A 17,260-nucleotide genomic window follows, 5' to 3' on the forward strand; every position below is an offset into this window, starting at 1 on the left:
GGTGAAAACGAAAACGTCAAATAAAGCTACATATCTGAAGAATTGTTACTGTCCAGATAAACTCTAAAATAATTAGAGATGGTGAAAACGGTCATTTAACACTTCGAAACTAATAAAATATTATATTACAGTGCGCTCTGTGATAAGGAACGTGAAGTAGTTTATCGCATCAGTGAAGTGCGCAATGAAGCAGCCGTCTTCTGGGAGGACAAACTTTAGTAAGATATGGACACTCTATAGATATACTTGATATATATCATTTAATGCTTTTTCTCACACAGTACTGAGATGACAAGACTGAAAAATGAGCTTGAAGCTGTTTACGTAGATGAACGTCGTGAAGCGCTTGATAAGCTGCAAGCTGAGCATATTGAAGAGTTACGTGCTCTGACGACGCGCTATACCGCCAATGAAGATGAACTTAGAACTGAGGTATGTAGAATAGTTTATATTCTTAATTTTTTAATGATACATGCATACATACCTCTCTAGTGGGATTAGGGATTCCCCCGCAAATAGCTTCCTAACTTTTATAAGGCTGATATATTTTGATGACCGAAAGTGAAGTGTATGTACAGGGTGTAGAAAAAACAGCCTGTAGAAAACCTTCTATGTAAATTTTGAAAACGTCGTCGAACCTTAAATACATTTGAAATCGTTGAGCTTAACTGATGTGTGGTGCTGTCGCAGCGAAATGTGGACTCTTCCTATAAAACCACCTTAGCAAATATTTTCGGCTTAGTTCCTCGAGTTTGGCATATTGAAATCACACGGACGTGGTCGCCGCCAGACTGGTCAGTCAACGAAAGTCTCTTTTGTCAGCAATAGGATCACTTTCAGAGGACAACGCTGCAGTTTCATGACAAACGGCTTGTTATAACCGAAATTGGATGAATGCCACTAGTGAACTTTCGGTTTCAACAAAATAAAGAATTCACGTACACTTAAATAGCGCACACACAACGTACTATTGCCCTTTTAGCTTAGAACATTCCTGCGATAGGCGTGTCTTTCGCAACAGGCAACTAAAATCTATAGAGTCGAAGGTTCGGGAGTTAACGGAAAATTGTACTGAGGCAGTCGGTCTGGTAAAAGGAGGTAATTGTACTCGAACGTGTCGGGTTCCTTTCTGCTAAAGGATTGACCACATACTCAAAACTTCCTTAAACCTGCGGGATACGTTTTAGCGGTTACAGCAACAACTAAAATAATAATAGTTATCACCCGACTTGTCTATTCCAGACTTACTTTTTTTGGGGCTACTTGCAGTCGGAGTTTGTAATAACAAAACTCAGGCAACCGCATAATGAAATAAAAAGGCAGACTATTGTGGCCAACAACTACCCTGTGTGCAAGCTGCACCTCATTCATTCGCCCCCCGCGAGAGAGAAGAGTGAGAAAATGTATTAATCGGGTGCAGTAGAGTGGTTAACTTGTTCACCGACGAGTCGTCACAAGCTCAAAGTCAGCGCGCAAATTTTTGTTGTCCATTCACTATACTTGGCGGCCGCCGTGGTGTGATGGTAGCGTGCTCCGCCTATTACACCAAAGATCCTGTGTTCACGCTCCGGGCACAGCAACATAAACATTTTAGAAACAAGTATTTTCAACTAGAACTCCGAGATGATAATCCCCACAAACATTTTTGCTGAGTCCACCTTTCTACTGCACTCAACACAGAAGTAAGCCTTGTTGGCCCTTTCCCACTGATAATCTGGTAGACTACAAAAGTGCAGATATTTGATTTTATCCCTTGAGAATATTTTTCAGTAGTACACTCTTCGTATTTAGAAATCTTTCTAAGGTCGTGAGTATATATTTGTTATGCCACCATTCATTTCCGTCCACAAATAAGACTATTGGGTCTCATCCGTAAAAAGCGAACATTTGCTCAAACTCTCGTCTCTGAGCAAGATCGTGATTTTGTTTGTTTAGCAAAAACAATCAAGCCACCTTTTACTTAGAAGCTCCTCTAAGCTTTTCATGCGTAAGGTCTATTATGTTCCAATTCACGCAAACTTAGATTACTTTATGCGGTTTCCTGACGACTTTTATGTAATGTCTGCTCTATTTCATTTCTATTCCAGCTGAATGAATTGCAAGAACGACTTGATCGCAAAAGTGAGGAGTTCATCGACATGCGGGATAAATCTGATAATAATTTGTTGCAAATGCGAATGCATTTGGATCGCGCTGATCGTGAATACCAAAACGCGATGTGCCGAGAAGAAGAGCGGAGAGAGGTTTTGGAAGGTAAGTAAATAATATTGAGATCGTAATCTCTTTCGTCCAGTTAGTTTTTTGAACATTTATCGAACATGTTTTACCCTTTTTCATTGAACCTAGTAGATTATTCAAACCCCTCCTTCCGTAAGAAAATTTGGATCGCCAGGACGTCGCCTGCTAAATAAACAGGATTTTCCGCGTGTAGGTGAGGTTGACAATTGGAGTGGAGAAGTTATGAGTTGCGCTGGCGTCCAAAAGCCGTTTTAAGAGTTGCGCTTTACATACCCTAAAGTCACACTGGAGATCCTTGCGTCACAGAGGCAAAGTACAGCATATCATGCTTATAACAAAAGGCGTCCAATGCCCCCTTCCGAACATATATCCGTTAAACTACAAATCAAAATCAAAATAATATACTGAAGAAATTTCGCTAGCAAGATTATAGAACATCTTTCCTAATGGAAAATTAACTCAGATTTCTATTGTTCTAACTGCCAACTGCTGCGGACGTTAGGTTTTTGCTGTTATTATAGCGATAAAGACACTCTTTGAAGGTCTAGGCAAGTGTTGTCGATGTTGATTGGCATTTGCCGTATAAAGATCTGGTACGTTCCGGTAACAACCACCATTAATGTACAAAACCGACCAGCTCGATAATGATTTAATATGACCACATTTACCCTTTAAGGCCGAAACAGTTATTCCTTTTATAATATAATTCCTTGCAAAACTATTAATTTTGGACTTTTAATATATTTGGATCAAGATAAAAATTATTTTCGGATTTTTATTTTTTGAGTCCGATAGAACTAATTAAACTAGGACTTTTAAAAATAAAAGTCCGGAAATAAAAGTTAAATCCGGACTTTTCTTTTTTAAGGCCAAAAGAAAAGTCCCACTTGATAACAAAGAAACGGCTTATCCGAAACAAACCATTTTTTTTTAATTCGGATAAGCCGTTTTTTGTTATCAAGCCGAACTTTTATTATGGCCTTAAAAAATAAAAGTCCGGATTTAGCTTTTATTTCCGGCTTTTATTTTCAAAAGTCCCGAGTTTAACTAGTTCTGTCGGAATAAAAAATAAAAATACAGATTTAATTTTTATATGTGGACTTTTATGGAAAAAGTACGAAAAATAAAAAGGTTGCATGATTCGACATGATATTGCTATAGGGATACCTGGGAACTCAAACATTTTCACCTAGGACAATTTTTGACCAGGACTTTTTCGACTCCGAAAAAAAAAAATTATTATTTTCCGTCCCTGGTTCTAATACGCGATCTTACCGAGTTCAAATTCGACTGCCCATAGCTGCACCACTACTTTTAACATGCGGAAAGAGGTTTTGCCTTCATTGCAACATAATTTCCAAATGCATAGTATTACGTCGAATATTACCTCTTAAAAGGAATATTTACGTCCGCTGCTCTTTCGAAAACGCAGAAGGCTGTTCAAAAACGGCCTGTTATAGAAATTCTTGTGAGACCACCCTACCTTAGGATTTATTCCAAAACTTCATTTCTCAGGATTTGTTAAAAAACGTCATATTTGACTTAAAAAATGTTGATGTAAGATAAGGTGGCTATAGAAAACAAGTAAGGAAGGCTAAGTTCGGGTGTAACCGAACATTACATATTCAGCTGAGAGCTTAGCTGCGTTGGTTTCGTAGGGTTTCGTAGATGGTTTATTAGTGGTTTTTAATTCCATATCACATACATTTGGGAAATATCGACCAAATTGCAGACCAAGGGTGATGCTTTTTGGAACGATTTTCCTTCATCCTTTATCAAATAAGAGAAAATCGCCATGTAGGACAAAGAACTAGTATAACCCTGGAATGTGTTTGTATGACATGGGTATCAAATGAAAGGTATTAAAGAGTATTTTAAAAGGGAGTGGGCCCTAGTTCTATAGGTGGACGCCTTTTCGAAATATCACCATAAAGGTGGACAAGGGGTGACACTAGAATGTGTTTGTACGATATGGGTATCAAATAAATTAATGAGGGTTTTAAAAGGGAGTGTTCCTTAGTTATATACGTGAAGGCGTTTTCGAGATATCGACCACAAATACAGACCAGGGCGACCCAGAACATCATCTGTCGGGTGCCGCTATTATATATATGTATGTAATACCACGAACAATCTTCCTGCTTTGATTCCAAGGGCTTTTGATTTCGTCCTGCAGAACTTTTTCATTTTCTTCTACTTAATATGTTATATTTTGCGTCAAAAAACCAATCCAATCACCCTGCCTCATCCTTTTTTCTGTATTTGGTATAGAATTATGTATTTTTTTGAATTTTTCGAAATTTTCGGATTTCGCCCATTTTTAATACCAAGATAAAGTGAGTTCAGACAAGTACGTGAGCTTAGTTTAGTAAAGATATATCGATTTTTGTTCAAGTTATCGTGTTAAGGACCGAGCGGAAGGACAGACGGTCAACTGTGTATAAAAACTGGGCGCGACTTCAACCGATTTCGCCTATTCTCACGGAAAACAGTTATCGTCATAGCAGCTATGCGCCTACCAAATTTCACGAGGATTGGTAAATTTTTGTTGGACTTATGGCATTAAAAGTATTCTAAACAAATAAAATGAAAAAGCGCGGAGCCACGCCTATTTTGAAGTTTTCTTTTATTTTTGTATTTTGTTGTACCGTATGATTACTGGAGTTGAATGTTGACATACTTTACTTATATACTGTAAAGATATTACATTTTTTGTTAAAATTTTACTTTAAAATTTTTTTTTTAAGTGGGCGTGTTCGTCATCCGATTTTGCTAATTTTTATTTAGAACACATACAGTACTAGGAGTAACGTTCCTGCCAAATTTCGTCAGGATATCTTTAACGACTGCTAACTTACAGCTTGCAAATTTTTTAATTACCTTCTTTTAATAGTGGGCGGTGCCACGCCCGTTGTCCAAAATTTCACTAATTTTCTATTCTGCGTCATAAGGTCAACGCACCTATCAAGTTTCATCGCTTTATCCGTATTTGGTAATGAATTATCGTACTTTTTCGGGTTTTCGAAATTTTCGATATCGAAAAAGTGGGCGTGGTTATAGTCCGATTTCGTTCATTTTAAAAATCGATCTGAGATGAGTGGTCATACCAATTGTCATTAAGATACCTCAAAATTTACTCAAGTTATCGTGTGTACGGACAGACGGACGGACGGACGGACGGACTGACGGACATGGCTCAATCAATTTCTTTTTTCGCCCAGATCATTTTGATATATAGAAGTCTATATCTAACTCGATTAGTTTATGCCGTTACAGGGTACCGTTATGCGAACAAAATTAATATACTCTGTGAGCTCTGTTCAGCTGAGTATAAAAATAGGAGCGATTAGAGCGTTACTTTAGTGAATTTTGGGATTGAGTATTTTTGAAGCATATCTTGAGATATGACCTTTTCGGTTTGGTAGCAGAGAAATGGTGATTTTTGATTCAACCGTCAATATCTAAAAACATTGACATTGCAATAATTGTGGAAAAACTTACTACGCGGTGCACTGTGAGTCAGTTTAAAGCTCATTTCAGGAAAATTAAAACTACCACGAAGAAGCGAATGAACAACGCAAAACGATGCACCAAATGATGTGTGCGGTCATCGCGCTCTCACCAACACATCTGCATTTTCATTTTGCCGACATCTGCTTTAAACTCAATTTATACATTTATGTATGTATATACTTTTTATTTATAGAAAATTTGCGAAAAGAATTCCAAGCCGAGAGAGAGGAAATGGAAGAGAAATTCCGCGAACGGTTGAATCACGTGAAAGAGGAATTCGCTAAAGAATTGCAAGATGCGACACATGAAATGCGACTTCAACAGGAAAAGGCTTTGGGTATGCTAAATATTTTTTCTTAAATAATATTTTATGAAATACGTGATCTGATCCCAGAACTAAAAAACATTTTGCTTTTCAGAGCAACAAAAGGCTAAACTGCAAACTGAAAAGGAGGAAGCGCTGCAAGAACTCTCCGAGCGTTATCGTAAAAAACTCGCCGCTGTCGAAGAGAAAATCAAGTGAGTTGGAAATTTGAAGGTGTTTTGAATGTGGATGTAAAATTTTCGCACGCCCCATTTGTACAAATATCGGCTTGAAATCGGCATTGAATGTTTTGAAAATCCTTGACGAAATTTCAAAATTCATGGTCAAGGCTTCATTAGTCTCCCACTCAGCATTATGAAACGCTTGTATCAAATTTTGTTGCATGTTGCCAGATCCACTACTAATAAGTTACTTGTTTGCATTATAATTCAACCTCAAATTGGTATTCATTAAACTAATCGGTTAAAGATTAAAAATAAAATATCACCAAGGGAATAAAGAGTCACGACACCCCCAGCGGGCAAGGGGTCAGAATATACCCGCGGTAGGTATGCCTGTCGTAAGAGGCGACTAAAATACCAGACTCAAGGAGTTGTGTAGCGCACCCCTTCAGGTTACCAGCGCAATATATAGCTTCTCCAAACCCAATTTTCAACCTCACCTATCCGCGGCGAATCCTTTTTCACTAACAGACGAGGCTCTGGCGACCCCAAGCTCCTCATGGAACTTGAGGGTGGCGAGGGAGGGGATGGCCTGAAGGTTTAATGTGGCCACATAAATTATTCCCGAGATGGTCAGCCTAGCACCTTAATGGTGCTGTGGTACCGGAGCGTACCGGATCTGTATCCGGCAAAGGACTGTCACATCGATAACACTCCCCAAAGCCTTCGGGGAGAAACATCGCAACAACGACAACAACACCAAGGACAGGAAGAGAATGTCAACCAGCGTTTCATCTTCCAGCTCAATAAAACGAAAGATTTGCGTGTCGGATTTATATAACTTACTTAAAGTATATCGTAGACTACAGTGTCCCGTATAGTATCCAGTGAGATTTTGTAGGTCCTCTATGCTTAGATAATTGAGTTTGCTTGATACCTTCGTTGATGCGAGTATTAACAATTCGACCTGACTTTGTCTTGGGCTTTCAATCCAGTGTTGTCTGAACATCTTTGTTTCCCAGCTACTTAGGGGCTTCCTAGTGTGTGCCTATGTGAGTTCACAGAAGGTCTCTGGACCATAGAATGCAGCTATAGCTTCCTGATTGGCTATGTAGTATACATGTTCATTACCTTCATGTCCGTGAGGCCCGTGAACTCATCCTAAGAAACCTTGTTTTTTTCCATATTATTTATGATTCCTTTAATTCAACAAAGAGCTTCAAACTAATTGTGTAAGACTTCTATTGCATGGGTTTTTGACTGCAAAAGAATTGAATTTCGGTCATAGATATCAGACCTCTGAGTGAAGATCAATATATGGACTCCCTTTTTCCCAAAGAACTCCGTCCACAATGGACGCATCAAAATTTCGTGCGATTCTGAGCGTGGGTGCAGTACAGGATTTGCAATGCATTTTTTCATGACTTTCATATGCCTTGTCATGGTTCCGATCTTTATCTCAGAGATATTTTGCAGTCTTAGTGCGGCAAGTGCTTTTGCTTTTTTGCGTTGCTCAATAAAAGCAACATTTTTTAATATATCATTCATCTGCGCCCATGCACCGACAGAGTAGAAAGACGATGAGTTGAAATACGCTTTTTATGAACAATTAGAACGCAAATGCGAGCGCTGCCCCCGCCATGATATAAAAGTCGTGCTTTAACGCCAGGTTGGGCAAAGAAGGTGGTTTTGGCCCTACAGTCAGAAAGTTCAACCTACACAATGAAATTTCTCCTAATGGACTGAGGTTGATTAACTTTGCCAGTGCTCGAAACATGGTCATATCGAGCACGAGGTTCATGTATAAAAAGATACATCAAACTACATGGCTGTCCCCCCATCGACATACTTGCAATCAGATAGATTACGTTGTGATGACATGCCTCCAGTGTTTTAGATGTGCGTACGATCCCACGACCTAACATCGACTCGGACCACTATATCTTCGCAGCCAAACTACGCACCCGCCTCTGTCTGGCTAAAACCAAGGAACAAAAAACACAAGGAAAGCTAGACGTCAAAAGGCTGCAATCGCAACAGACTGTCAATGATTTTGCAACTCGACTCTCACACCTGCTCTCTTTGAGCTCAACTCAGCCTGAAGGAATGCAGGAGCAGGGGGAGCATATCTCCAAAGCACTTCGTACTGCCGCCGGGGAAAAAATTGGTTACCGGTGGCCACGTAAAACCAAGTGGTACGATGAAGAATTCCGCGTTGCAACCGAAAGAAAAGACGCTGCCTACAGGGCTACGTTAAAAGCGAGCGCGACAAGAGGAGTGTGTGAACGCTATCGTGAGTTGAAAAGGGAAGCGAGACGCCTTTTCAGGAAGAAAAAACCAGAGGCAGAAAGGCGTGAGTACGAGGAGCTTGAGCTGCTAGCCACCAGGAATAAAGCCCGAAAATTTTACCAAAAAATTCGGCGACAGACGGAAGGTTATAAGACAAGGGCAAACTCCTGTAAGAACGAAAACCTTGTAACTGATGTCCAGAAAGTACTTAGATTATGGAGGGAACACTTCTTTGCTCTGCTAAATGGAGACAGCGATTTACCGTACAGGGATGACAACCCGATCCCGCAATCGATGATGATGGAATAAAGGTCCCCCCACCCGATTATGACGAAGACGGAATAGCAATAACCAGATTGAACAAGTAAGGAAGGTTAAGTTCGGGTGTAACCGAATATTACGTACTCAGTTGAGAGCTATGGTGACAACATAAGGGAAAATAACCATGTAGGAAAATGAACCGAGGGTAACCCTGGAATGTGTTTGTATGACATGTGTATCAAATGAATGGTATTAAAGAGTATTTTAAGAGGGCCATGGTTCTATAGGTGAACGACATTTAGGGATACCGCCATAAAGGTGGACCAGGACTGACTCTAGAATTTGTTTGTAAGATATGGGTATCAAATTAAATGTATTAATGAGGGTTTTAAAAGGAAGTGGTGGTAGTTGTATGTGTGAAGGCGTTTTCCACTTATAGACCAAAATGTGGACTAGGGTGACCCAGAACATCATCTGTTGGACACCACTAATTTATTTATATATGTCATACCACGAACAGTATTCCTGCCAAGATTCCAAGGGCTTTTGATTTCGTCTTGCAGAACTTTTTCTTCTACTTAATATGGTAGGTGTCACACCCATTTTACAAAGTTTTTTTTCTAAAGTTATATTTTGCGTCAATAAACCAATCCAATTAACATGTTTCATTCCTTTTTTCGTATTTGGTATAGAATTATGGCATTTTTTTCATTTTTCGTAATTTTCGATATCGAAAAATTGGGCGTGGTCATAGTCAGATTTCGGCCACTTTTTATATCAATACAAAGTGAGTTCAGATAAGTACGTGAACTGAGTTTAGTAAAGATATATCGATTTTTGCTCAAGTTATCGTGTTAACGGCCGAGCGGAAGGACAGACGGTCGACTGTGTATAAAAACTGGGCATGGTTTCAACCGATTTCGCCCTTTTTCACAGAAATAAGTTATCGTCCTAGAATCTAAGCCCCTACCAAATTTCACAAGGATTGGTAAATTTTTGTTCGATTTATGGCATTAAAAGTATCCTAGACAAATTAAATAAAAAGGGGCGGAGCCACGCCCATTTTGAAATTTTCTTTTATTTTTGTATTTTGTTGTACCATATCATTACTGGATTTGACATAATTTACTTATATACTGTAAAGATATTAAATTTTATGTTAAAATTTGACTTAAAAAAATTTTTTTTTTAAAGTGGGCGTGCTCGTTCTCCGATTTTGCTAGTTTTTATTAAGCATACATATAGTAATAGTAGTAACGTTCCTGCCAAATTTCGTCATGATATCTTCAACCACTGCCAAATTACAGCTTGCAAAATTTAAATTACCTTCTTTTAAAAGTGGGCGGTGCCACGCCCATTGTCCAAAATTTTACTAATTTTCTATTCTGTGTCATAAGTTCAACTCACCTACCAAGTTTCACCGCTTTATCCGTCTTTGGTAATGAATTATCGCACTTTTTCGGTTTTTCGAAATTTTCGATATCGAAAAAGTGGGCGTGGTTATAGTCCGATATCGTTCATTTTAAATAGCGATCTGAGATGAGTGCTCAGGAACCTACATACCAAATTTCATCAAGATATCTCAAAATTTACTCAAGTTATCGTGCTAACGGACGGACGGGCGGACGAACATGGCTCAATCAAATTTTTTTTCGATCCTGATGATTTTGATATATGGAAGTCTATATCTATCTCGATTCCTTTATACCTGTACAACCAACCGTTATCCAATCAAAGTTAATATACTCTGTGAGCTCTGCTCAACTGAGTATAACAACAACAATGCTGCGGGCGCTGATGGATTGCCTGCGGAGCTATTCAAATACGGCGGCGAGGAGTTGGTAAGGCGCAGCTGACTTCTTATCTTGTTTTTCTCACCACCTTCAACCTTCTCTAAGGATTAAACTTATTACCGTTCTATTATTGCAAGCTCTCCTTTATCCATTTTGGGAGATAGCCCAATTGTTGTGCCATAGAGCCGAAGAATGCTCTTGTTGCGTTGTTTAAGGTAGCATCTAGATGAGCATTCCGCGTGAAGATTTTGTACAGTGTAACCCCTTGATCTTTGCGTCCATTGAAAACCTGATTTTACTTCCATCTATGAATGGTTCTGGCATTGATAGTTTTCTTCCTCAAGTAAAAAAAAATCTGGGACACTTTTTTTAGAACTGATAGACAGTGCTTTGGTGTAACACCACCTTTCTGCAATACGGAGAGTTTATTGTATACGATTGAATACTGTTTCCTTGTGCATGTCTATGGTGAAGGTTAAGCCATGTGCATACCCTTGTATGTCAAATCGATCCTGAGGGAGCACCCATTCTTCTCTAGAGGGCAATATTAGTTTCACTTGTATATTAGTATGTACGTAACTCTTTTAGAAAAAAAAAAAAATAAAATAAATGTTACCTATACTCATTGGTGCACGTCTTTAGAGATGGTACGAATATGTTTGCGTGTAATTGGGCGGTTTTTAATATAACAACGTGCTTATTTATAGTTTTTATTTACGACTCTTTTATAATGTAAATACTTATGTAGATACAATACTTGCCAAGCTTACAAACGATTTTTTTATTTTTTTCGTTTGTTTACTAAATTTAATTTTGTTGTTGGCTACATTTTTTGTTTCTATCTTACAATTAATGCAAACATGTAACATTTGTACTTGTTGTGTACTTTTTCAACAGCATTTCGTATGCGAATCGTGGTGTCATCCTGAATGATGAGACATTTTCATCATCAACATCGTCACCATCATCGCTTATACACGTAATCACCGTTGTGTTGTGTGCGCTTGCGAAACGGTCGTATCCATACATTTTACCATCAATTGTTATGTTTTATTTGACCATGTCACCATTAATAACATTGGCATGCTTAATATTTAACATAATTGCTATCGTCTTTGCCAAATATCGCCATTTGGTGAATAAGAAATAAATTTGAGTTTATTACAATTTTTGTGGTAAAGTATGTACTGGGATCTACACACGATGAGTCTGCCTCAAGTGTCAGTTTCAACGTAAAAGTGAAAATATTTTAGTGTTAGTCACACCTACATGACTTTGGCTGACTCGTGAAAATCAAAACGGGTGACTCGCGAGTCAGACGCATTGTATATAGAGCCTACTTATAACATACTTATTCAATCATAATCAGATTTCAGTTCAAAACTACATATCTACTTAATCATATACTCATAATTACATATATACATGTACGTTGAAATTGTTTTAATAATTAAAATCGTTCAATTTATGCCAAAATATTGAAGTTTTAATTGTAAATGCAAATACGGAAAAAATCGTGAGTTTAGTGAGTAAACATCCTTATCTCCTTCATGTAAAATATTTTCTAGTTACTTCTCATTTGAACCAAATATGTTTACTAACTTTATTAACTTTCCATTGAACACTAACCAATTTCTAAAAAATATTTTACTAATAAAAACAAAATGAACAAAACAATAACAATGCGAACAAAAAATCTGCGACAGGGAAATTGAACTTCGACACCAACACGATCTAAAGGATTTGAAAGCGGCCTATGATACAGAGAAAGTAGCAATGGATAGACGTGATATCAGCAATTCAAATGAGATTGAGCAGCTTCATAGGAAATGCCGTTGTTTGACAAATCTGTAAGTAAATAAGTTAAGTCTAAAGTTATTTAATTAAAGCTATCTTCTAGACATACCTTTTTTTACGTTTTATCGTTATAAATATTGTCAATATCATCAGCTTATGTCAGCAATTGTACGCCGGTATAATAGATAATACCATTTAGATTTAGATTTGCTGCTAGAATTATCTTCGCCTTCATCATCAAATAAAAGAAAGCACACGTTAGGGCACTGCCAATCATATTTCAAGCCGAAGCGAAGTCAATGAACCACTAAGAGATGTTCAATAGTTGTTCGACAGTTGAACCTAAGAGCCCAACCCTGCACACTTAAGACCTAAAGTATTTGCTCGTTCCTCATAGAAGAAGTCTCGTTCGCACAACGAAACCAACAATTTAGCTCGGAATCTCACGTTCTTCCTTAAGACCACTATGTTAGAGTTGTAAGCTTGTATTGTCGCCCTGTCTACCTCGTCGATCAGGCATCCTGAATGATGATATTGTCAGCCATTGCTTTTACGTGAACATCAAACAGTCGGACATCTGTAGATTCGCCTACAAGTTTTTTTAACATTCTAAGTACATGCCCTTAAATCTTTGTGTTAAAAATGTTTTCTCAAGTCATCGTCAGAAAAAAGTAGTATCATCCAAGGCTAGAATCCAAGAAGAATCTGGAAGCATCAGGATAAAAAGCTGACTCGAGATTACTATAACAGGAATTGACTGTAAATTTGAGGTGAAATTGCGACCACATTCGTCCGCACTTATTAATAGCTCGAAACATTCCCGAAAGTGGCACATACCAGCAAGCTTTTTATGCAGAAGCTATCAGAATGAGGAGGAATAGCTGGATATTCATAATTTTCTTTGTTGATGTACATGACTGGAAACAAGATGACTCAAATTTCCGGGTGCACGATTTTTTGGACAATCTGACAGAGGAAGGAAAGATATTTCTTAGTTAGATTCAGCATTGAAAACAAATTGTTCTTTGAATTATTCTGACTGGACGTGTGAGCCGCCATTCGGCACTCACTGATGGCACTCACAATGGACAAAAATGTCTCGGAGTGAAAGTGTCCGAAATTCCCAAGCCCTATTAACCTAACCTTACCAAATATAAGACATACTAATTTTAATAATTCCAAGGAAAATATTGGAAAATATATATTTTATTGAGACACTCTAATTGTATAATAGATATGTAGATATAGGTAGATACATATATACCTGCATTGGTTGAAGATCAGACTCTAACGCTTTACAGCTATTTTCAAAATTTTGTTGTATCACAAAAGCTTTTGGTGGTCGTTATACAGCATGATGTCTAACCACCAGAAGTTTTGAATGTTGTAATTATATTATTAACAAAAGGTCAACCCATTTGCTGAAGAATTTATAAAATTTAAATATATTTTTTTATTATTACCATTTCTGTGCTAAATGCAATGTTTGCGCATTATCCTCCTCTTTTCTAAATTTCTTTTCAGTTTTGAGGAAATGCGCATGCGCTACGAACGGCGCGATCCACGCCAAGAAGATTTACGCGAAATTGAAGAATTGCGCAGTCGATGTGAATCACAAGAACGCGATTTGTACGATCTTACAGATCGTTTGCGTGAAATGCAAATACAAATGACTGCGATGCAAACGTCTAACGGTGATGCTAACAGCAAAAAAATTGCAAAGCAAATTAAGAAACCACCACCCAAAACGATACCAACAAGCTGTGATGTCATCTATGAAGATGAAAACGAAGAACGCGAATCACCACCGCCACAAACAAATGCCACCAGTCCAACAACAAACATCGTAAACAATCATGCGAACGATGATGATGAAGAAGAAGAAGAAGATGAGGAGCATAATGAAAAAAGTAAGCAAGCGGAACAGCAAAAGGAAGAAGCTAATCATGAATCACCAGAAAAAGCTTTTTTCCAGGTGCAAAAAGGGGCGCATAAACAATCGAGGATCATAAATAGAAATGCGAAAACTGCCAATCATATTATTTCGAGCAAAAAGCTAAATCAAAAAAACATCGACACAGTGAATGAGGATGATGAGAGTCACATGATCACAGCGATGTAATAAATGATAAATCAATAAGGAGCTTATCGGTTGGCTATCAACCCTGAGAGAACATGCACACACACACGCACACATAGGAAGATATATGCCACATACATGGACACAGAAACATTTTACAAAAAAAAAAAAATAGTTTTACTGATTTTGTTAATTATTTGATTTTGTTTGAGCTTTTAGTTATTTTATTTATATTGAAATTGTTACGTAGCTAAATTATCACTTTGATAAAAAAAGAAAATTATGTACATATATACTTCTTTACATACATATATGAATTTTTTTTTTGGCCTCCTTAAAAAAAAATCATGCTTTTTGGGATAGATAACATAATACAAAAGCTTCGAAATTTTATACAATATAACGAATCGAAAAGTATAAAAAAAATCGAAAAATCAAATAACCACAAAGCATAAACTAAAATTTAGTGTATAAAAATGCTAAATTGCAAATAAAACTTTGAAAATAATTCATATGATTTGTAACAATGATATTCACCTTTTATTTCGATATGACCATTGTTTGTGGGAAGTACTGCGCAACCCGATTGACAGCACATGAAACCCACGTGTCCTAAATCCACGTTTGCTTAACTCTTACATATCGAAACACCCTTCCCCACCAGAAGGAGTCACAATTGTATCCTACGCCGATGACTGCACGCGATAAGGACACTCAACGAAGTCTTTGGGGAGAGTTATCGATGTTGATGGTCCTTCGCCAGATGCAGATCAGGTATGCTCCGGTACCAAGCCGGACCATCTCGGGAATAATTCCGGCCCATTCATCGATGAGCTATGCTGTAAAATCAACGAAGATCTCTCTAGTCATTTCAGTTTATTCACCTCGCGAAATCTGACAGGGTCATTGACCAAATCCACGCCGATCTGATTTACTTCATGGACATGGCAAATGTCGACCATATTGGACATCCACGTCGATGGCATTACGCTACCGACTTACCTTAGATCTAAAAATACTGAGTATGAAGTGTGATCAGAATCTACATTTTGGCGAGCAAGCAGCCGTAATAAAATCCTTAAGTCTTTTGCCGGCAATACTTGGGGCAAAGATAAAGAAACGCTCTTAACCACTTATTAATAAATTGGCTGGCCGCCTCTTTGCTACGCGTCCCCAATATGGTCGCCGAGCCTTAAAGAAACACACTGGAGGAAACCGCAGGCCTGTAGAAACACCGCACTCAGAACTGCCACGGGATGCCATCTTGTGTCCCAGGCACATCATCTACACTGTGAAATGAAAATCTAAATAAAAAAGTTTTGCTGAATACCCAAAAACCCGAGCTTCCCAACAGATATCTGATTGAAGTAGCTCCACTTCCAGTAACTTAAAAAGAAACCTACACAGTAAAATGAAACTCAAAATAAACTAGTTTTGCTGAATACCCAAAAACCCGGGCTTCCCAACAGACATCTGATTGAAGTGGCCCCACCTCCCAGGAACTTAAGAAGTCATGTTGTTGTTGTTGTAGCAATGCTCGCCCCACCCAATAGCCGCGACCGATCACAAATTGTCATCAATATCCTCTAACGGGAGTCCAAGGAAACTTGCCGTTTCAACAGGGGTGGACCATAAGGAAAGGGGTGTTAGAGGCGTTGGTTCCACATTACAATTAAAGAGATGGTTGGTGTCATGTGGGGACACATTGCAAGCAGGGCATACATTTTGTATGTCGGGGTTGATTCTGGATAAGTAAGAGTTTAACCTGTTACAGTATCCAGAACGAAGTTGAGCAAGAGTGACACGCGTTTCCCTGGGGAGTATGCGTTCCTCTTCTGCGAGTTCTGGATATTTTTCTTCAAGTACTGGATTCACCGGGCAATTCCCGACATAAAGGTCCGACGCCTGTCTATGGAGTTCACCAAGGACCTGCTTGTGTTTTTCCGCTTCATACGGCTGGGTTCTCAGGTGCCGTATTTCCTCAAAATGCTTACGGAGATGACTCCTTAGGCCCCTAGGTGGTGCTGGTTCGTCAATCAGATGTCTGTTGGGATGCCCAGGTTTCTGGGTATTCAAGAGAAACTGTTTGGTCAGCATCTCATTTCTCTCCCTGATGGGGAGTATTCTCGCCTCATTATGCAGATGGTGTTCTGGGGACATAAGAAGACAGCCCGTGGCGATTCTGAGAGCAGTATTTTGGCAGGCCTGTAGTTTCTTCCAGTGGGTGGTTTTTAGGCTTGGCGACCATCTGGGTGACGCGTAGCACGTAATCGGCTGGTTAATTGCTTTGTATGTGGTCAAGAGCGTTTCTTTATCTTTTCCCCAGGTACTGCCAGCAAGGGATTTGAGGATTTTATTACGGCTCTGAATTCTTGGAACAATTGCGGTTGCGTGCGCACCAAAATGTAGATCCTGATCAAACGTCACACCCAAGATTTTGGGGTGTAGGACAGTCGGTAGCGTAGTGCCATCGACGTGGATGTTCAATATGGTCGACATTTGGGGCGTCCATGTTGTAAATAAGGTCGCGGAAGATTTAGTCGGTGACAATGCCAGGTTTCGCGAGGCGAAAAAACTGGAGAGATCAGGGAGATAGCCGTTTATTTTATTGCACAGCTCATCGATCTCTGGGCCTGGGCCTGTGGCCATTATCGTGCAGTCATCGGCGTAGGAAACGATTGTGACTCCTTCCGGTGGTGAAGGTAGCTTAGATATGTAGAAATTAAACAAAAGCGGGGATAGGACACCACCTTGTGGCACCCCTTGTTTAATTCTCCTTTGTTTTGATGTTTCGTTTCTGAAT

At 38.7% G+C, this 17,260-nt stretch overlaps 1 protein-coding gene across 5 annotated transcripts in view; it reads left to right on the forward strand.

The window, feature by feature from the left end:
- The window catches only part of LOC137238018 (uncharacterized), a 76,331-nt gene extending 61,563 nt beyond the window's left edge, over nt 1-14,768 (forward strand). For 2 of the 5 annotated variants that reach the window (XM_067762521.1, XM_067762520.1), the window contains exons 7-13: nt 132-218; nt 282-432; nt 2,088-2,253; nt 5,945-6,088; nt 6,171-6,270; nt 12,287-12,430; nt 13,902-14,768. In XM_067762521.1, the coding sequence (XP_067618622.1) occupies nt 132-218; nt 282-432; nt 2,088-2,253; nt 5,945-6,088; nt 6,171-6,270; nt 12,287-12,430; nt 13,902-14,499 (1,390 nt within the window). In that variant the 3' untranslated portion in view covers nt 14,500-14,768. The remainder of the gene's footprint in view (nt 1-131; nt 219-281; nt 433-2,087; nt 2,254-5,944; nt 6,089-6,170; nt 6,271-12,286; nt 12,431-13,901) is intronic. The other 3 variants (XM_067762522.1, XM_067762523.1, XM_067762524.1) reach the window with 3 other exon arrangements.
- Nucleotides 14,769-17,260: the final 2,492 nt, after the last annotated feature.

This window comes from Eurosta solidaginis, chromosome 1, assembly GCF_040869045.1.
Source record: "Eurosta solidaginis isolate ZX-2024a chromosome 1, ASM4086904v1, whole genome shotgun sequence".
Taxonomy (NCBI): domain Eukaryota; kingdom Metazoa; phylum Arthropoda; class Insecta; order Diptera; family Tephritidae; genus Eurosta; species Eurosta solidaginis.